Source organism: Thalassophryne amazonica, chromosome 17, assembly GCF_902500255.1.
Source record: "Thalassophryne amazonica chromosome 17, fThaAma1.1, whole genome shotgun sequence".
Taxonomy (NCBI): domain Eukaryota; kingdom Metazoa; phylum Chordata; class Actinopteri; order Batrachoidiformes; family Batrachoididae; genus Thalassophryne; species Thalassophryne amazonica.
The window spans coordinates 53,136,116-53,158,974 of record NC_047119.1 but is presented as its reverse complement, the minus strand read 5'-3'; the positions used below and the strand labels follow the sequence as shown (position 1 = coordinate 53,158,974).

Genomic DNA, 22,859 nt, shown 5'->3' with positions numbered 1-22,859 from the left:
AAAGACATTTGGTATAAGTACAAATTTCTCATACAGTTACAGCTGATCTCTCTCACACACACCACAAGAGGTTCGAAGGTAAATTAGATTTGTGCATTTCATGTGTGCACTCTCTTGTGCAAAATGGCTCATTTTATCGAGCGTGTGTTGTCAATTAGGTCGTCATCGAAGGTCAACCTGGACTAAGCGCTAGGAGCAGCGTGGCTATCTTTGAGATCCACATCAGCCAAGGATACTGCCTAGGTCAGTGACTTCTCACACACATCAACATTCCAAAAAAAATCAAATAATAATAAAATGATATATAAAAATAAGATTTTTTTAAAAAAAATTCTGCTCCTTAATCTTAAAGTTTTTTTTCTTTAATCTTGTAAAGTAGTGCAACCAAATCAGTTTGACAACCGTCTGACTTTACACAAATCATGGGATGGATACACAATTACTTTCAAATCGATAACACTTAATCATTAGAGATTAATCAGTGATGGATGTCTTTGGTACTAAATGTCTTCGGTACTGCTGGAATGACTTTGTGTCAAACAAGCAGTTACTTAGAGAGACTAAGATGAGGACTGTCACTGGCGTTGTGAGGAAGCATCAGCTTCGTCATTTGGGCCATGTGGCGCATTTCAAAGTGCATGATTCAGCATGCAGGTGCATCGGTGTTGAGGACCACAGTAGATGGAGACAGCCAACAGGACACCCATGTTTGACCTGGCTGCAGCAGATAGATGGCTATTTTAGACTATGACCTGCTGTCTGCCTGGATGGTAACCATACAGGACCCAAGGTGGTTCTGTGGTGTCTTGGATGCAGCAAAGCACAGCACCAGTGCATGCTCCCAAACTTGACTTTACTCAAGCCTTATGTGTTATCAGAACAGAAGGGGTCACAGCTAGATGTCATTTAAAAGGTCACATTTGGAGTTGAGAAAATTTTCATTTGCAAAGAGAGTGGTGGATACACGGAACAGCCTGCCAGAGGATGTAGCAAAAGCATGTCATCAGTTTTAAAAATTGATTGGGCATACAATGAATTAAAATGGTGATATTGAATATAATTTGGAGATTAGATTTTTCAAAAAGTAAACTGCTATTGCAGCACTGAGTCTATGTATATTAGATCTGGATGAAGAAGTGCTTTGCACCTGCATCCAGTATGAGAAAATTTATTTTTATGTTGTTGAGATGTATTTTAACAATTAGGTTAAAAGAGTGGATTTTTTTTTTTTTTTTTTTTTTTTTTTTAAGAATTGATGCCATTTAAGAAAAAAAAAAATATATATTAATTTGACTGGGCATGTCCAAACATTTGCATCCAACCTACATACAAATGTTTCTATCCATCATTTAGCACAGCCAAAATTCAACATGTCTTATCCTTTATAGACAACACTTGAAGTACAGAATGCATTTTTGTTTTTTGTTTTTGTATGATGCATGGCGATCTTAACTGGCACTTTTAAACTCACATGAACGTATACTGATAGTTTTGTGTGTGTGTGTGTGAATAAAATATGCAGAGTGTGATTTTGAGGACTCTCAACTGTGTGGATACAGCAATCAGTGGAACGCTAATGTGAACTGGTACATGGGAGGAGGCGGCGTGCAGCTCCTGCACAACGACATGCCAAGTGACCACACGTACAGCAACCGGACCGGTGAGGTTTCCTCAGCTTTTCTTCAGACAAAAGCACAAATGGTTCATTTTCATTTCAGTGGTTAGAACAAGTCTGAATCACATCTGCTGAATTATTACAGTCCTTAGGGTTAAACTGTTCCAATTACAGGTGGTACTGAGTCTCGATTCAATTAAGATTTCAATTAAAGTTCAACAATTGAAGTTATCACTCACACACACACACACACACACACACACACACACACACACACACACACACACACACACACACACACACACACACACACACACACACACACACACACACACACACACACACACACACACACAGTCACTAGTCTGAAAACATGTCCACTGGCCTGCTTATATCCATGGTGATGGTCACCTGCTTAAAGTGGTGAGCTTGTAACTGCAAAATCTTCTGTTCAAATCCCTGTCAGATCAGAAAAAATCAGTCAGGGCTCTTGGGCAAGGTCCTTAATGCCCAAGTTGAGCCAGGTGTATAGTGAGCAGCTTGCATGGCAGCACCCTGATGTCAGTGTATGGGTGAATGCAGTCCATTTACTTTAATTCAACAGAGCTTTTTTCTTCTTATAGAGCAATTAAAGTGGTTTAGCAGACAATGCAACAAAAGAACATTTAAAATATAATTATGTGTACAGTCAAGTGGCAAAAATTGCATCTCTTATATTAGAAGTGCCAAAGAGAGTAAAACCAGCACACTCCCCCATCAACATAATAATTAATGCCCATGCAGCTTGTAAAAATGTTCATCATCACAAGTAACACAAATGGACAAAAACTGTATAACAAAAATGTTACAGTGAAATCATAAAAATATCAATACAGATGTTTGCATCCCTCGTCATGATGGACAACCCCCTACTTTTTATTTTATTTTATTCTTATTATTTATTTAATTTTTTTTTTTTTTTTTTTTTTTTTTTTTTGAGGGATACCCCAAGGTTCAATACTTGGTCTCCAGCCTTTATGAAATTCATTGGTGTAAATTGCCTCCAAGAAGGCGTTTCGTGTGTATTTGACTTTTTTTTTTAAACACTTTTACTAACCCTACTCCTACCCCCAACTCTAACCTTAACCATAACCTATCCCTACTCCTTCCCCTAACCCTAACATAACCACCCCCGTCCCCGCTGCAGTTTTAATTATGTGCACCCGTCACAGAATGAATTAGAATAAATTTGTGCTGCCATGACGAAAATTTTTCACTTTCATGACAATATGACAAACCAATAGATTAATGTACAGTACATTTCATGCTGCTGAATCACAACATGCCGTGAGACTGGGTTGGCTGTAAATGGGTCAGTGGGCTGGGGTCGAGGTGGGGTGGGTGTGGGGGTTAATTTCTCTCACAGAGACAACAGTAGTTCAAATATGGACAATGAAATTAATTGGTTCAGGCCTAAACTTTGTACACGCACAGTCATGGAATTGTGGGGCTTTTCGGGTTTTTAACAAAAAGCTCAAATTCATTTAATTAAATGGTTGATGAAAATGATCTCTGGTCTTTCCAAAATAAAATGATCTAAAAATAAATAAGAAATTTGACCTTTCTCAATGGTTTACCTGTGTGGAATTTTTCATCTCCCTATGTGGGTGTGTATTTAAACCCTCTCACAGGCCACTTCATGTATGTGGACTCTGTGTACGCCAAGACCTTCAAAGAAGTAGCCAGACTGTCCTCGCCCATGACAACTGTACCGCTGTCCGGCTGTCTGAGCTTTCACTACCAGCGCAGCCAGGAGCGAGGGAACCTCTTCTCTGTTTTCACCAGGGACCAGCTGGGCCAGTACCAGGAGCTGTGGAAGGCAGAGCCAGAGGACCAGAGCAACAGACCTGGAGAATGGGTACCTGTACAGATGGATCTGAAGGCGCCATACTCTGTCCAGGTCAGGTCAGGTCAGGTCATCATATCCAAACCGACTCAAGCTACTTTCCAGTATTCAGTAATACAGTTCTTCTGTGATTGTTCTACCTGCGATTCTCTCTCCAGCCTTACAGCGTCACACAGACATTTCTACCACACCCAAGTTCTTGTGCACTCCCTTCACCGTCCATGTCTCAGTCCTGTACATTACTGCTGGTCTTACTGTTGTCTTATAAGCCTGTCAGCTGTCTCCATGATTCGTCTGGTCGAATGTGCAGAATCCAAGACTGTATTTTTAGTGAATTTTGCAAAAATTCCAGTCTAGGTTCAGTTCTGTTCATAGAATTGATCCTACTACAAATTAGTACTACTATATGTTAGCATATCATTTTATGCACTATGGATGAATAGAATAGGCAGAGTTCTCTGCAAAACCCCTTTTATGAGGGATGCCCCAAGGTACATTATTTGGTCTCCAGCCATATGTGGCTACTTCTTTTTTTCTACCTCATTCATTCATGGTCTCCCATTTATCTTAGTCTGGATTAGAGTAGCAGCAGACTAAGAGGCTCATCCCATAGGGGGATCCCTATGAGTTCCTAAGCCAACATGTCTTGAGTGTTCTTCGGAGCCTCATCTTATTTGAATAACTCTGGAAGAACTCCCTAGGGAAACAGCCAGGTGGCATCTTCCCCAGATGCCCAAACCACCACAGCTGACTCCTTTCAATGCAAAGGAGCAGCAGCTCTGAGTTGTTCCTGGATATTCAAAGCTCTCATGGTGTCCCAGAGTGTAAACCCAGATACCCTGTGGAGGAATGTCATTTCCGCTGCTTGTATCGGTGACCTTGTTCTTTCAGTCACTATCCAAAGTTCATGACCATAGGTGAGGATAGGAGAGTAAACTGACTGGTAAATCAAGAGTGTTACCATCTGGCTCAGCTCTTTCTTCACCACAAGGGTCTGGTAGAACATTCGCAGGGCCTCAGATGGAGCACGAATCTGTCTATCAATCTCATGGTCCATCTTACCCGCACTTGTGACCCCAATATACTTGAAGTCTTCCACACTGGGCAATAACCCTTCCCTGACCCAGAGGGGACAATCCACCCCTTTCCACCAGAGGACAGTGGCCTCAGATTTGGAGGGGCTGATGTTAATCTCAGTCATTTCACACTTGGCCTCAAATCTGCCCAGTGCACATTGGAGGTCATAGTCTAAAGTGAATGGAACCACATCATCTGCAAAAAGCAGAGATGTAATTCTGAGGTCAACAAACTGGAAACCCTCCAACCCTGACTGTGCCTCAAAGGCCTGTCCATGAAAATCACAAACAGGATTGGTGACACTGGGCAGCCCTGGCGGAGTCCAACACCCACTGGAAACAGGTCTAATGAAATGTCAAGAATGTGGACATAGATCTGACTCCGGTTGTATAGAGACTGGATCTGGACCTCGTGGTATGTGGTCGTAGGCCTTTTTCAGATCCATAAAACACAACGTAAACTACTCAGGAATACTCCAGCTTCCTCATTCCCTTATGAATAGGTAACCCGCACAGTCTAGAACACACACAGACTTTAGTGGAATTTTTAATTGCATTAATGGACTATAAATGAAACTGATGTCAATACTTATGTCTGAAAGGAAATAAAGTCTGAACATAAAGTGATGCATCAGACTGAATCCTGATGTCTTTGTGTTTGAGAAAATGCACTTGTTGGCATGCCAGATTCCCTCATTAGTTGGGTGGCATTGAAAAACAATTGTTCATTTTGTGATAAAAGCATGGAATTTGGCACACATATTGAAAATTAACTAATGTTTATTTTCAGATATGGAGCTCTAATGAGTTACAGGGGGTCAATAAAGAATTACACAGGGGTCAAAAATTTAAAATGCTCCAATCATGTTGAAAACTATACCACATTATTTGTCTGATCATAACAATTCCCAAAATATATAATTTGGACTATCTATGACTGAATTCCATGGAGTTATGGGGTAAAAACAGCAAGAATGGTGACAAAGGTCAGTTTCAGTTTTTACAGGGGTCGAAAGTTAAAGTTGCTCCAATTTTGGTAAAACGTGATGCAAATTATTGGTTGAAATAAAAGGTTTAATAAATAGAATAGTTTTGACTGTGTTGAATGCTTGGTCTCCAAAGTAAGCTAAAGGTCAATCAAGGTCGACGTCCTTTGGATTCTATGACATGTGACATATGTTACCCCGTAACATGATGACTAAGAATGACAGATGGTACAAACTATTCCTTTTTAAAATGCTATTAACTCAACCAACAATTTGCATAATTTATTACCAAAATTGGAGCAGCTTTAACTTTTGACCCCTGTACAAACTGAAACTGACCTTTGTCACCATTGTTGCTGTTTTTACCCCATAACTCCATGGAATTAGTTTGGAATCATTAAACAAATAATGTGGTATAGTTTTCAACATGACTGGAGCATTTTTAAATTTTGACCCCTGTGTAATTGTTTATTGAGTCCTGTAGCTCATTAGAGGTCAGCTCCAGGATGGCTCCATATCTGAAAATAAACATTAGTTAATTTAGAATATGTGTGCCAGATTCCATGCTTTTATCAGAAAATGAAGACTTTTTATGGAAATTTTAGCTAAGCTGCACCACTACATGAGCATCTGAGAACACATACGTGCATGTGTGTGTGTGTGTGTGTGTGTGTGTGTGTGTGTGTGTGTGTGTGTGTGTGTGTGTGTGTGTGTGTGTGTGTGTGTGTGTGTGTGTGTCCGTCCCTACAGGTGGTCTTTGAAGTGGCTTTCAACAGCCCGAGAGGTGGGCGTGTTGCGGTCGATGACATCTCGTTTTCTCCGGAGTTTTGTAGCACTGACACGGGTGAGCTGCAGTCGCTAACACCACATTATCAACGCAGCCAACACAAACCTTCAAACATCACAAAGAAAACAGCAATACAAAAAAAGCGTTCATCATCTGGACAGCATGAATATTTGACAGCAATCTGCCTGTTTGAATTTCTTTTCTATTGGTGGAAATTTGACTTAAAGGTGATGCTGTAGATTAACAGTAGCTACAGAAACTTAAAAAAACTGACAATGGAATATGAAATATGAGAAGAATTCACTCTGCACTATCTACACTTTGTGTGAAACTATCATCATTGAGTTAATACATGATGGAACAATTTCCTCCACAGAACCAAACTTTGACCCTTCCATCACCAACTGTGACTTTGAGTCGAGTTTCTGCCACTACACCCAGGATCAGGTGACGGGGCAGCTGTGGAGGAGGGTGTCCGTCAAACCCAACATATTTAGGAGTGGAGACCACACCACAGGGGCAGGTGGAAACAACACAACATTATACCTCATCTTAATATACTGTATTTTCTGGAGTATAAGTCACACTCGGGTATAAGTCATGCCTTTCTTCTGTATTAAGAGCTCTTTAATTTGGGATTTTTGTGCATTGTTGTGGTGTACTTTTTAGTATTGGCATTTACTCTTTCATTATTAAACTTTATTTTGCTTAGTGCTTTGATTCCGGGGAAAGCCCAATATAAAAACTTCTAATGATTATTGCTACAAGTAAGTTGCCAATAAGTGCAGGGACGCAACTATAAGTTGATTTTTGGCTGTCAAAATATCTTGTTTATGCCAAAAGTTAACTTCTCAAATGAATAAATAGTCGAGACCTTGCCACACGTTTGAACAGCTTTTGTCGCCATCCAGTGGGTGATGTCAGCATTTCAGGCATTTTGGTACATTTCCTACTTGAAACCTGAAATTTGTTTAAAAAAAAACAAAGGCATTTATAAATATCAGAAACGCATTATACTTTTTTTTTTTTTTTTTTGGCATGCAGAGCTTTGACCTCCCAGTATTAATGTATAAAATGTCAATTTTAAAAGTTTTAAGATAAAAAGTTTGCCGTACAGGTGGATGGAATTTCACTTGACATGTACAACTTACAGTTGTGAATGAATAACAAATGTGTGATTTTTCAAGATATAAGTCATATAAATTACAGGACCCCTAAACTAATAAAACAAAAACTTTACGTATAACCCGGAAAATACGGGTACACACATTTTTGTATGTACTGATTAAAACAACAACAGCAGCAACAAAAACAATCAATTTTAGAAGGAAGTACTTATGTAGAAATTTGTTGAATACTAGAGGTTTTGTTGGTTACAGTGTGCATGTGACCTGAGCTTGAACAGCATCCCCAAGTACGCTGTAAACAAAACAGCTAGTCCGAACATATTTCTAACTTATCTTCCAGGATCGTTCCTGCTGGCTCATTCCCGGGTTAGCCCTCACTCCGGCTACGTGAGCAGTCTGGTCGGGCCAAATTTACCAGGAAACATGAAGTACTGCCTGAGGTTCTACTTCTCTCTGAGGGGTGAGCGCCACACATCAACTTCCTAAAACATGCAGTACTGTGCAAAAAAACCTCTTAAATTACACAGATCCCTTTTAAAGTACTAGAACAACAAAACCAACTCATTAGTCTCTCTGCAACAAGGAAAAAGGCAAAAGTAATGTCTGTCTGCTCGTGGCAATATCTTAAAAAGACAAAGAGCATTTTTAATCAAATTTGGTGGGTAAACTCAGTGGACTGCCCTCTTGCAACATGGGTCACATCAAGGTCATAGGTCAGTGTCAAATTGGAGGTGGTCAACTAAAATATCTCAGGAACTCCGCGACCTACTCAAGCAGTTTTTATGCATAGACGTCTTTCGGGGCTAACAAATCTGATGTGATGACACGTGATGAGTTGAAAAATTTGCCATATTTGCACATTTAAAGTGTCAGATCATGTGGGCACGTGGTGAGCCCACAGGAACGTGGCATCATGGTGTTTTTTTTCTCTCTCTCCCCCTTCGGGAACCCGGTGGTTGCAGACCCGGCTACCAAACACTTGTTTTTCGAAACATTTGGTTATTCTATTTTACCTTTTTCATTTTTTAACTTGTATTTCTGTATTTATTTTACATTCATTAGTAAGTCCCTTCGGCTGCTCCCTTGTTTGCACTCGGGGTCGCCACAGCAAATCCAAGGTGGATCTGCATGTTGAATTGGCACAAGTTTTACGCTGGATGCCCTTCCTGACGCAACTCCACATTACATGGAGAAATGTGGCAGGGGTGGGATTTGAAGCCGGAACCTTCTGAACTGAAACCAAGCGCATTAACCACTTGGCCACCACCATTAATGTATGGTACTGTTTGTAAGTACTTCTTTTTTAACTTGTTTATGCCCAGATTTTTTTTTAATAAGTGGAAAAAGTTGCATTAGTACCTTTGAGATTTTTTTATTGTGAGTAGAAAATGACAGTGATACACTTTGGCAACAATTGTTGCCAGTGAGGCAAAATGGGTTAATCTTCTGTGTGCAAGTGAGTTCAGGGAGATAAATTCCAATCATTCATGTTACCACAGTGATAAAGTCCTGAATCTTGAAAATCTGGATTGTGTGATCACCCCTCGCTTTCAAATGGGCATCAGTTTTACTGGGGAGGAGAAAAAATGGTATAAAAGCTTAATAATTAGCACTTACTTTTGGAACTGGTAAAAAGTTGTTACTTTATAAAATGAAAATTCTAAAATTCCATATTTTCATTCTTCAAAAGTACAGGATCAGATTATTATTATTATTACTATTTTATTTTAATACTGTAAAGCAAAAACCCACTTTGTGATTTATTTGACTCACTCACCGGCTAAAAATAACCCGGACAGGTTTCAACCAGACGGACCAGGCCCTCGCTGTGTATCTGCAGCAGCTGAACGGCAGCCAGGAGAAGATTTGGGCTCAGGGGAGAAAACCAGAGGAATCTGGATCGGAACTGATGTCACATTCCAGACGACGCACCCTGTCAAGGTCAGATTGAGGGAGAGAAACTATATAATCCAGATTGTGTGGAAAGAACAAGTCTTCAAACAGAGCAAAAAAAAATTAATTAGTTGCGAGAAAACAAGAAAGAAGGAGGGAAAAGTCAAGGAAAGAAAAACAATGTAACAACAAAATTTAGAAAAATAAAAATAACATAATAACAATAAAATAATAATAATAAAAAATAATAATAATAAAAAAATATATGAATAATAACAATATTAATCCTTACTCACTGAATTTCATTGAAAAGTGATTTCTCTCCATCCAGAATGTTTATCCATTACAAAGCTGTGGTTGAAACACGTCATCATCCTCATGAGAGGAAATCCAGATGTCAAAATACTCAGAAATTTTCCCAATAGTTTTTTTTTTTTTTTTTTGCATCTTACTAACAAATTTCAAAACGTTTGCAGCATTTGAAAGACTGATTTTCACCCTTATGGCAGATTTATATAATAACTTTGTAAAATTTAAAAGTCTTTTTTGAGATTTTAGCAAATTTATTAAAAATAAAAAACTAAGAAATCACATGTAAGTATTCACATCCTTTGCCATGAAGCTCAAAATTGAGCTCAGGTGTCTCCTGTTTCCACTGATCATCCTGGAGATGTTTATACAGTTTAACTGGAGTCCACCTGGGGTAAATTCAGTTGATTGGACATGATTTAGAAAGACACACACCTGTCTACATATAAGGTCCCACAGTTGACAGTGCATGTCAGAGCACAAACCAAGCGTGACGGCTCGAGACACAAATCTGGGGAAACATTTCTGCTCCTTTGAAGGTCCCAATGAGCACAGTGGCCTCCATCATTCTTAAATGGAAGAGGTTCAGATCCACCAGGACTCTCCCTCGAGCTGGCCGCCTGTCTAAACTGAGCGATCAGAGGAGAAGGTTCTTAGTCAGGGAGGTGACCAAGAACCTGATGGCCACTCTGTCAGAGCTCCAGCATTCCTCTGTGGAGAGAGCAGAACCTTCCACAAGCACAACCATCTCTGCAGCAATGCACCAATCAGGCTTGTATGGTAGAGTGGCCAGATGGAAGCCACTCCTTAGTAAAAGGCACATGGCAGCCCATCTGGAGTTTGGCAAAAGGCACCTGAAGGACTCTCAGACCATGAGAAACAAAATTGTCTAGTCTGATGTGACAAAGATTGAACTCTTTGGTGTGAATGCCAGGCATCATGTTTGGAGGAAACCAGGCACCATCCCTACAGTGAAGCCTGGTGGTGGCAGCATCATGCTGTGGAAATGTTTTTCAGCAGCAGGAACTGGGAGATTAGTCAGGATTGAGGGAAAGATGAATGCAGTAATGTACAGAGACATCCTGGATGAAAACCTGCTCCAGAGCGCTCTTGACCTCAGACTGGGGTGACGGTTCATCTTTCAGCAGAACAATGACCATAAGCACACAGCCAAGATATCAAAGGAGTGCCTTCAGGACAACTCTGTAAATGTCCTTGATTGACCCAGAACCCAGACCTGAATCCGATTGAACATCTCTGGAGAGATCTGAAAATGTCTGTGCGCCGACGCTCCCCATCCAACCTGATGGAGCTTGAGAGGTGCAGCAAAGAGGAATGGACAAAACTGTCCAAAGATAGGTGCACCAAGCTTGTGGTGTCATATTCAAGAAAACTGGAGGCTGTAATTGCTGCCAAAGGTGCATCAACAAAGTATTGAGCAAAGGCTGTGAATACTTACGTACATTTGACTTCTTAGTTTTTTTTATTTATTTTTAATAAATTTGTAAAAATTAAAAAAAAAAAATTTTCATGTTGACATTATGGGGTGTTGTTATAGAAGTTTGAGGGAAAAAACTAATTTACTCCATTTTGGAATAAGGCTGTAACATAACAAAATGTGGAAGGCGTGAGGCGCTGTGAATACTTTCCGGGCGCACGATACATGTTTGTAGGAATAACGGCATGACAGTACATATACACTCTCACTCATTCATCTCCAACCGCTTACACCAATTAAGGGTCACGGGGGGCTGGAGCCTATCCCAGCAGTCATAGGGTGTGACACAGGGTGCACCCTGAACAGGATGCCAGTCTGTCGTAGGCCACATCAGCGTTTTGTTTTGTTCTTGTTGCTAAATAACTTTAAACATTTTTAAAAATATTTAGATTAAAACAAAATTGCTTTGTTTGCATTTATTTCTGACCATATATTAAAATGTGTACGTAAAATATAGAGGTACCAACAATTTTATCCACTTGTGTATATAAAATGTACCCAATTGTTAAACTGAAGTGTCTGCATTGCTTAAGAATTTTGCAAAAAAAAAAAAAAAAAAAAGAGAAATTCCTCAACTCTTCACCACCACAGTTCATGAAAATCACTTTTAGCCATTTTTTCCGTGATCCTGCTCTAACTAATAAACAAAAGGTGATGAAAACATTACACTCTGAGTGACGTTAAGCACACACATTGCCTGTAGTTTTGTCCCATTCAGAACTGATCAGAAGTAATAAATTGAAATAAAGTGCTGTACAATTCAAAGTTAAGTAGACTAAATATCTGAACAAGACATGTTTAAGATTGATATTATTAAATATTTCTAATGAAGCGGATCCCTGAACCTCCCATAAGGTTGGAACAAAATAAGCAAAGCAATGACAAAGTTCTGAATGCAAAACTGAGCAAACATCTCCGTGTGTTGTTTAGGTGGTTTTTTTCAGCACCTGCAGAAGTTTCTGGGATTGTGGTTCTGTAGCTTTGGATGATATCAGTCTGACCCTTGGCGACTGCGAGCTAACTGGTAATTAAAAACAACAACAACAAAAAATTCCTCCTCTGCATCTTTACAGACATTCACAGATGGTGCAGGAAAATAATAATAATAATAATAATAATAATAATAATAATAATAATCATTATTATTATTATCATTATTATTATTATTATTATTATTATTATCATTATCATAGACTATGATGTTTGCAGATGACATTGTGATTTGTAGTGAGAGTAGAGAGCAGGTTGAGATGAGCCTAGAAAGGTGGAGATATGTTCTGGAGAGCAGGGGAATGAAAGTCAGTATGAGCAAGACTGAGTACATGTGTGTAAATGAGAGGGAGCCCAGTGGAATAGTGCAGTTACAAGGAGTCGAGGCGGTGAAAGTAAATGAGTTACTTGGGGTCAACTGTCCAAAGTAAGGAAGAGACTGCAGGCAGTGATTTGTAACTGAAGAATATCAGCAAGAGTGAAGGGGAAGTCTATGACACAGTAGTGAGACCAGCTATGTTGGACAGCTTTGAGATGGTGGCAGTAACAAAAAGACAGGAGACATAGCTGAAGATGTTGTGATTCTATATGGGAGTGACGAGGATGGACAAGATTAGGAATGAACATATCAGAGGGACAGCTCAGGTGGGACGGCTTGGAGACGAAGGCAGAGAGGTGGTTTGGACATGTACAGAGGAGGGAGACAGGGTATATAGGGGGAAGGATGTTGAGGATGGAGCCACTAGGCAGAAGGAGAAGAGGGAGGATAAAGAGGCGGTTTATGGATGTGTTGAGGGAGGACATGCAAGTGATTAGTGTGACAGAGGAAGACAAAGAGGACATGGTGAGATGGAAATGACTGATCTGCTGTGGGAGAGGCTGAAATAAGAAGATTATAAAATTACAAAGCACTCGCATGTTATCATCTTAAGTGCACAATATGAGAGAGTTGTCATATTAGTGATGTAATAAAGGTCTGGCTCTGCACCAACGTGCACACAGTGACAGAGAAATGATGCCTCGTGAGTAAATAAGGTGCTTGTGCATCTTCCTGTTGCAGGTTTGTCATCAGGACCAGGACACTGTGACTTTGAGTCCGGACTGTGTGGCTACACTCAGGACAAAAAGAGCGACGGTGCAGACTGGGACTGGAAACGAGGACCCACTCCGACCTCGTACACCGGCCCGAGAGGGGACCACACCACAGGACTTGGCAAGGACCCGTTAATTAATTTGTATCTGTGGCTGCACTGTGCCACTGGGACGCAAATCAATGACATATTTCAAAAACTGCAATACCATCAATTAAGTTTACATTTAACATCAGCTGCTGAATATAATTGACTACATGCTAAATTATTGAATTGATGTTAAACTGTTACATGCCAGTCTTATTAATTAATTAGTGATTAAAGATGCCTGCCTTTGATTGACAGGATACTACATGTACATGGAGGCCTCACCCATGCTTCCCGGCCAGAATGTCCGCCTGCTGTCTCGCCCTCTGAGGGCCTCTCGAGGCCCACAGTGTTTGAGTTTCTACTACCACATGTATGGATCTAGTACGGGTCAGCTACGTGTTCACCTGGACAAGGACGGCGAGGATGTGTTGCTGTGGCAACGGGGAGGCGAACAGAGCATCTCCTGGCTGAAAGCCACAGTCCAGTACCAGTGTGACAGGCAACATCAGGCATGAGAAATATGCAAATGTGCCCTTTAATGGAAATATATTCAGATTTTTTTTTGTCTTTGTACAAAACTTAAAAAATATAACGCAATACTAAAATACCCTCGGCCATATGACCATTGTCTTCTTTATAATTTGCAGTTATTTAATTGGTATCCCAGTGCAAAGTATACATATATATATATATATATATATATATATATATATATATATATATATATATATAGTACATGCGACAGTACAATCTTAATAATTAATGTAAATGAAATTATACATTTGTTACTTACATTAATTATTAAAATCGTATGTTGTATGTACAATTTGTACATGTTCAATCAAGCCCCCCTATTTTGTCACGTGATAATTTGACAAGGACCACAATGGAAATAACTTTTCATGCTTTATTGTGTTATCAGTGTGTCATTGACATAGTCACCTCTGTGTGTTTATATTGATGTTGCAGAATAAACTCAATCAATCAATCATAAACAATATTTTATTTATGTTTTAACAGCGTCTGCCGGAGGGCATGCGTGTGCACATACATGAGCTTTTGAGAAGAGCGGTAGTTAGCTTTGAGTTAGAGGAAGTTAGCGTGCATGTTGTGTGGGCCGCTGAAGAGGAGGTACTGCTGGCGCACCACCACCAGAGGGCGCCCTGCCTGGAGTGCGGGCTCCAGGCACCGGAGGGCGCTGCCGCCTCACAGAAGCAGCCAGGGTGACAGCTGTCACCCATCACCTGAGACAGCTGATTCCAATCAACAGGGAGGTATATCAGCAGGACGGCATCTCCACCTCATTGCCGAGATATCGCCCTATCAAAGAGGTAACAATCTCCGCCCAAACGTGCTATTAATTACAGTTGTAATTCTTGTTGATTGTTTGTAGGATAGCTGACTACTGGACAACTCTTGGATAAGTACTCACCTTCCTACATTCCTTTATTGTTGTTGACGAGAGGTGGAGGTGGAATCTCCACCCTCCGTGTTGCTGGGTGCAGCCGCACCCACACCTGACTGTTTCTGTTCCTTGCCAGCAGTACCGGATCCGATGAGCGGAGGCAGTGGCCACCTGGGAGTTCGGGACTTGGCGGCTCCAGTATTCCCGGGGTTCGGTGGCAGAGGAGATCGGGTTGGTTCCGGTTCGACTTGGACAGACGTCTCCTATCGTCGAGCCTGCCCACACGACACCGTTGTAATTGGACTCAATTTCAATATTGTAATCGGTTGTGTTTGTTGTGCCTGTTTCACAACAGTAAAAACAGTGTTATTTGACTCCTCCATTGTCCGTTCATTTGCGCCCCCTGTTGTGGGTCCGTGTTCCAACACTTTCACAACAGGATATCTCGGCCAGCGTCATGGATCCCGAGGGGCGTCAACCGGCTGTTGAACGGCCAATGGAAGAACAGGGCGCGCAGGCGTCCTCGGGAGGGGTGATCGGTGAGTTGCAGCGGATCCTCACCGCTTTCACGACTCGGTTGGATTTAATGACCGAGCAGAACGTCCTCCTGAACCGCAGGGTGGAGGCTTTCGCCGCACAAGTGGAAGCGCGCCCCCCGGGCGCCGCTGCGGCTCTCCCTCCTGTCGACCCTGTGCGTAACAGCGATGTTCCACTGGTCGTTCAACGACCCCTCCCACCTTCCCCTGAAGCTTACATAAGCCCCCCAGAGCCGTACGGAGGCTGTGTGGAGACGTGCGCAGATTTTCTTATGCAGTGTTCGCTCGTCTTCGCACAGCGTCCAGTCATGTACGCGACCAATGCTAGCAAGGTAGCTTATGTAATAAACCTGCTTCGCGGCGAGGCACGCGCTTGGGCTACAGCGCTCTGGGAGCAGAATTCACGGCTCCTTCTGACATATGATGGGTTTGTGAGGGAGTTCAGAACCGTGTTCGATCACCCTAATAGAGGAGAAACCGCTTCAACTGTGCTACTGTTACCTCTACAGGAGGTTCATTAAGGGCTATAGTCAGGTAGTTAGCCCCCTGACAGCCCTGACCTCACCAAAAGTTCCCTTCACCTGGTCGGATTGTTGCGATGCCGCGTTCAAGGAGTTGAAACGGCGCTTCTCGTCTGCACCCGTTCTGGTGCAGCCCGATCCTAGTCGCCAGTTAGTGGTTGAAGTGGACGCCTCGGACTCAGGGATAGGAGCCGTGCTGTCCCAGAGCGGGAAGACCGATAAGGTCCTTCACCCGTGTGCCTATTTTTCCCGCAGGTTGACCCCAGCCGAACGGAACTATGACGTCGGCAATCGAGAGCTCCTTGCGGTGAAAGAGGCTCTTGAGGAGTGGAGACATCTGTTGGAGGGAACGTCCGTGCCATTCACGGTTTTCACTGACCACCGGAACCTGGACTATATCAGGACCGCCAAGTGGCTGAATCCCAGGCAAGCCCGCTGGTCACTGTTCTTCGGCCGTTTTGACTTCCGGATCACCTACCGTCCCGGGACCAAAAATCAAAGATCGGATGCTTTGTCCCGGGTACATGAAGATAAAGTCAGAACGGAGTCGTCGGATCCCCCGGATCCCATCATCCCGGAGTCCACTATCGTGGCCGCCCTCACCTGGGACGTGGAGAAGACCGTCCGGGAGGCCCTGACACGAGACCCGGACCCCGGAACCGGACCAAAGAACAAACTCTACGTCCCACCAGAAGCTAGGGCTGCAGTCCTGGACTTCTGTCACGGTTCTAAGCTCTCCTGTCATCCTGGGGTGCGAAGAACCGTGGCAGTCGTCCGGCAGCGCTTCTGGTGGACGTCCCTGGAGGCCGACGTCCGGGGTTACATCCAGGCCTGTACCACCTGCGCCAGGGGCAAGGCTGACCACCACAAGACCTCGGGTTTGCTACAGCCGCTGCCCGTGCCTCATCGCCCCTGGTCTCACATCGGCCTGGATTTTGTCACGGGTCTTCCGCCGTCCCAGGGAAACACCGTCATTCTCACGATAGTGGACCGATTCTCCAAGGCGGCCCACTTCGTGGCCCTCCCGAAGTTACCAACGGCCCAGGAGACAGCGGACCTCCTAGTCCACCACGTCGTCCGTCTGCATGGGATACCATCAGACATCGTCTCCGATCGCGGCCCCCAGTTCTCCTCGCACGTTTGGAGGAGCTTCTGCCGGGAACTGGGGGCCACGGTCAGTCTCTCGTCCGGGTATCACCCCCAGACCAACGGGCAAGCAGAACGGGCCAACCAAGAGATGGAGCAGACCCTACGTTGTGTGACAGCCGCGCACCTGACGGCCTGGAGTACCCACCTGGCCTGGATCGAGTACGCCCACAACAGTCAAGTATCATCAGCCACCGGCCTCTCCCCTTTTGAGGTGTGCTTGGGGTATCAGCCCCCGTTGTTTCCGGTGGTTGAGGGAGAGGTCGGTGTGCCCTCGGTCCAGGCCCACCTACGGAAGTGCCGTCGGGTGTGGCGTGCCGCCCGTTCTGCTTTGTTGAAGGCCCGGACGAGGGCGAAGAACCATGCAGACCGGCGGCGGACCCCGGCTCCCACGTATCGTCCTGGGCAGGAAGTGTGGTTGTCCACCAAGGACATTCCCTTACAAGTGAACTCCCCAAAACTACAAGAACGATACATTGGTCCGTACAAGATTCTCAAGGTCATCAATCCCGCCGCAGTGAGGCTTCAGCTTCCGGCCTGACTGCGGATTCATCCAGTGTTCCACGTCTCCAGGATCAAACCTCATCACACCTCACCCCTCTGCACTCCGGGTCCGGCACCACCTCCTGCCCGGATCATCGGCGGCGAGCCGGCTTGGACTGTGCGCCGGCTCCTCGACGTCCGACGGATGGGCCGGGGTTTTCAGTATCTGGTGGACTGGGAGGGGTACGGCCCCGAAGAACGCTCCTGGGTGAAGAGGAGCTTCATCCTGGACCCGGCCCTCCTGGCCGACTTCTACCGGCGCCACCCGGACAAGCCTGGTCGTGCGCCAGGAGGCACCCGTTGAGGGGGGGGGTCCTGTTGTGTGGGCCACTGAAGAGGAGGTACTGCTGGCCCACCACCACCAGAGGGCGCCCTGCCTGGAGTGCGGGCTCCAGGCACCAGAGGGCGCTGCCGCCTCACAGAAGCAGCCAGGGTGACAGCTGTCACCCATCACCTGAGACAGCTGATTCCAATCAACAGGGAGGTATATCAGCAGGACGGCATCTCCACCTCATTGCCGAGATATCGCCCTATCAAAGAGGTAACAATCTCCGCCCAAACGTGCTATTAATTACAGTTGTAATTCTTGTTGATTGTTTGTAGGATAGCTGACTACTGGACAACTCTTGGATAAGTACTCACCTTCCTACATTCCTTTATTGTTGTTGACGAGAGGTGGAGGTGGAATCTCCACCCTCCGTGTTGCTGGGTGCAGCCGCACCCACACCTGACTGTTTCTGTTCCTTGCCAGCAGTACCGGATCCGACGAGCGGAGGCAGTGGCCACCTGGGAGTTCGGGACTTGGTGGCTCCAGTATTCCCGGGGTTCGGTGGCAGAGGAGATCGGGTTGGTTCCGGTTCGACTTGGACAGACGTCTCCTATCGTCGAGCCTGCCCACACGACACCGTTGTAATTGGACTCAATTTCAATATTGTAATCGGCTGTGTTTGTTGTGCCTGTTTCACAACAGTAAAAACAGTGTTATTTGACTCCTCCATTGTCCGTTCATTTGCGCCCCCTGTTGTGGGTCCGTGTTCCAACACTTTCACAACAGTGCAAGCTGAAATCCACAAGATGTCTTGTAAATCACTCCAGATCTGCAAAAATGGTGTTTATTTGTTGATAGCTTTTACATAATATATGAGAATGTTATGTTTACACACAAACGAAACAGAGTTTAGAGCTAGCTAGACCAGCCAGTGACGTCACCACACTAACATCCGTGAAATGTCTTGTAAATCAATCCAGAGTTGTTATCAGGTTCCAAAAAGCGTGTTTATTTGGCGATAGCTTTTACATAATATATGAGAAAGATGTTATGTTTACACACAAATGAAAGAGAGTTTAGAGCTAGCTTGACCAGCCAGTGATGTCACTACGCTAACATCTGTGAAATGTCTTGTAAATCACTCCAGAGTTATCAGGTTCAAAAAACAGCGTTTTCAGTTTTAGAAGTGTTTCTAGCTAGCATTTGTGTCATATAAGATAAACATGTTATATTTACACATAAACAAAAGTTTTGGAGTGCCAGAGAGAGACCAGGCAGTGATGTCATGGTGCCACTCCACTCTGACTGGCTGTCACCCCTGCACCTAAAAAACAAAACAAAAAAGATTTGCATGATTCATAGCATAAAAACGTGAAACAGAATGTGACTTTTTAACCTCTTAAAATAGGTCAAGGTTAGCCGTCTTTGAACTTGTCCAAGGTTTGTGTCCCAAGAATGTTCCCTGTGAATTTGAAGACTCTGGCAGTCATAGGACTGGACTTATGCTGAGCACAGACAGACAGACGAGGGAGGGACGGACACAAAGCCTTCCCAATACCTGATGGCCATATTTGATGGCCTCGTGTAATAAATAAATCTGTGCTCACATTTTTGACACTTTTGATTACTTTGTTTTGTCTCATATTGTCCCAGATTGTGTTTGAGGCTATCAGGGGTTCCTCAGTAAGAAGTGACATCGCCATTGATGATGTTGCTTTGGAAAGTGGACCTTGCCCAGGTAAGAGATGAAGCCCAAAACAGCTACTAAAACTTACAATTCTTCAAAAGAATCAGATTAGTGTGCAAATGGTGCAGTCTGAAGTCAGTCTGTTTGCTCCTGCAGAAATGGAGATGAGGGTCGCCACGGGAACATCCAATGAGATTTTGTAGAAGAGAAGGGAAACACTGTTAAGGATGCATCAATCCAGATTGTGTTTTTAAATGCTTATTTTTTGCACATTAAGGACAACTCACAGCGCCGTTGACTCCCGACTCCTACAGTACATGTCAGTCAGAAGGTGTGATTGCAGATTAGTGCCAAAGGTTCACATACGTTTCAAGGAGCAACACAAGTCATAGTCAGCATTTCTCTGCACTGTAGCAGCAGAGTGAATTAATTCAGTGGATTTTCTTCACGTGTATATGCATTAGATTAATGCTCATTGCTCAAAGCCAATTATTCATCTTCTTGTTTTATTTTCATTTAACTGCAGTTTCATAAAACTGTATGAATGTTTTTTTTCTGCTCGTTTCTTTGAATTTGCAACGCCTGACTAGACAGCATGTGCAGCTTTGTTCAGATATCACTGATTGTTGTGAATGATTCATTTGCTGTAATTCCATTAAAATTTTATTTATGTATCCCTAAAATAATCATTGTGGTCTTTGTAATTTCTGGAATTTAGCCAAGCAGCACCACAGTAATGTGCGTAGTCTAATTTTAACATAGTAAACTAAAACAAAAAATGAAGAGTGAACTTATCAGAGGGGATTGGTTCCAGGTGTTACCCAGGTTGGTGCACATCAGCAAAAAGACAGACATGTCCCTCTTTTGAAGTGGTTGATTCAGGTCGGAGTCAGTAACTGGTGTGATTTTACACCAGATAAATATGATGGTGAAGAAACAGAATACACATTTGTGCAGAATGCACCAATTTAGAAACTCAAACTCCATGAAGACAATTCATAAAACTGAAATGCAAAAACTTTACCTCTAAATATCTCTAACACCACTGGAAATCATAAACAAGACCATGTGGCTGAAATACAGGTTTTCTTTGCATTTAAAGCTAGTGCAGAATTTAGGTCCGTTTCTTTGCAGAAATTGACTATACTGGTAGCATCTGTTGCCACCTGTTTGTTACCGTTTATTCTAATCCAATTACATTTTTTCCACAAATCCGATTGGTTAACCGTGTGAGATTTCAGACCATAAAATATTGCGTGGACGGTGACAACATATTAAAACCGTTTCAGATTTGATGTGTTACTCCACCGTGTTGCTGCGCAGGTATCAACAATGACGCTGTCACCTGAGACTGACAGAAACTAGTGCAGTGACGATGATCCCGAAATGTGTGGATTTAATGGATTTAACTCAATGCAGCTGACAAGATGGAGATATCTGTGGGCCTGCTCACAGAATTTCCAGTTTGGCATGAAGACGCTGTTGCAACGGTAAGCTTTGATGAGCCGACCACGCACCTTTTACAATGATTTGCTGACCGAATTACTTACAGAAAAATAAATCGTTTTAACGATGGAATTGGATTAGAATGGGAATAATCCTGTTGTGTCTGATGATTTGCAGATGTTCATGCTGGATTTTATGGTCGCAAATTGAGTTTTACCAGTGGTGAAACTCAATAAAACATCAGACAGAATAGGGTTGTTCTGTAATTTACCTGCAACTGAACCTGAACTGATTTGCTGAGAATGAGACCTTCACATCTCTTCATATCTACACACGAACAAGGTTCGTCATGGTCGACATGTTGATACAGTAGCCCAAAAGGGACATACTTACCCCACCGTTCAGCAAGGTCTGTAGTTTGCAAAATAATTATAACAAACGTGGAAGACCCTTCCCTGGATTGCCTCGTTACTGTGGTAGAGAGGTTTGTGTGCTCCAGTGATCCCGTGTTGTCTGGAGCATCCTGGTAGGGTCACCCTTGGCAAATTGCGCCCAGGTGAGGAGACACCCAAAGGGTGATCTTTGACCCTTTACGACAGACACAAATAGAAATGGAGTCCTCTTGCCTGCATCTGGGAAACCAGGGAGTGTGGTATCTGGAAGGTTCTGAGATGCAGTAACCTGGGTGCTAAGCATCACTATAAAAGGCTGTGACTGCGCGCAGCCTGACGCAGAAGTAGGGTGGTCTTGGGCAGTGGAGATCTGTCAGCTGGAAGCTTATGTAATAAAGTTTGCTGTGTTCCTGTGGACACTCATCGGCTTATTCGAACAACATCTGTGACAACAGAAATTTGGCAATGAGGATTGGGATACTGCTTTGGAAGTGAGTCTTGCGCTGAAGCCTCAACTCCATTTAGACGACTGAACACGTGTAATGGCGACGTTCAGGAGCAGACAAGACCTTCACTTTGACGAAACTTAAGAAGCCTATCTGGAACAGCTAGAAGAGATCTTTGTGGCAAACAGACTGAAGTATGGTGATGAAAAGTCGAAAGCAGTGTTTTTGACGTTCATTGGAAAACAGAACCACACCCTGCTAATGGACTTGTGTTTGTCATTAAAACCGTCTGCATGTAATGTGACCAACTTAATAAGTCTCCTGTGCACCCATTTTGTGTCAAAAACAAACTTAATCGCTGAAAGATACAAGTTTAGCTCTCAAAGTCAAAGAGAAGATGAGTCTATCAGTGAATTTATGGCTAGTTTCAACACGCAAATTTGAAGCATTTTTGGACAATGCATTAAAAGATAGATTTGTTTGTGGTTTTTACACCCATGAACTGTGGGACCAAATGTTAAAAGCCACCCACATAAAAGACTTAACATTAACAGGAGCTTATGAAATGGGCCTGACACAAGAAGTTGCAAAGGAAAAAGCAAAGCAGTAGTCGCAAAAGTCCCTGAAAAGCAACGCAGTTTTCAAGAGAACTGTTCCCAAGAAAGAGGAACGTGGAAAACTGTGCTACAGGTGCAAAGGGAAAGGACACGTGCCAGACGACTGCCATTTTAAGGAGGCGGAGTGCCGGAGCTGCAACAAGAAAGGGCACTTTGCCAGGATGTGCCACTCATGACCAGAAGAGGTGGCCTGAGCACGATGAGAGGTGGCAGATCGTTCCCGACCAGAAAAGAAACGTGCCAGACAGCCCAAGTGGGCCAATCATCTGATGACAGCAAAGCAGAGTGATCGTGATTGGTAGGAATAACATGACACGCCGCATGCCGAGGTCAACACCCGGACAGCTTCACGAGAGGAGGCAAGAGATCTTCAGCTTCATTCACCTGAAATGCTTAAAGTCACATCCAAACCAGACCCTAATATGAAAAACAAAGAAGGTAAAAACGGGGGTCTGGAACTGTTTGAAACAGAGGTGAGTGGTGTGATTAAACTTTATTATGTCTG

General features: G+C 43.3%; 1 protein-coding gene across 1 annotated transcript in view; it reads left to right on the top strand.

The window, feature by feature from the left end:
• Positions 1-20,135, top strand: part of LOC117529622 (MAM domain-containing protein 2-like) — a 37,345-nt gene extending 17,210 nt beyond the window's left edge. The window contains 13 exon segments of the mRNA XM_034192457.1: positions 159-243; positions 1,523-1,660; positions 3,286-3,554; positions 6,313-6,406; positions 6,726-6,872; positions 7,817-7,936; positions 9,276-9,350; positions 9,353-9,417; positions 12,107-12,200; positions 13,227-13,379; positions 13,603-13,856; positions 19,420-19,504; positions 19,610-20,135. Of these exon segments, the coding sequence (XP_034048348.1) occupies positions 159-243; positions 1,523-1,660; positions 3,286-3,554; positions 6,313-6,406; positions 6,726-6,872; positions 7,817-7,936; positions 9,276-9,350; positions 9,353-9,417; positions 12,107-12,200; positions 13,227-13,379; positions 13,603-13,856; positions 19,420-19,504; positions 19,610-19,656 (1,626 nt within the window). The 3' untranslated portion in view covers positions 19,657-20,135.
• The last annotated feature ends 2,724 nt before the right edge of the window (positions 20,136-22,859 follow it).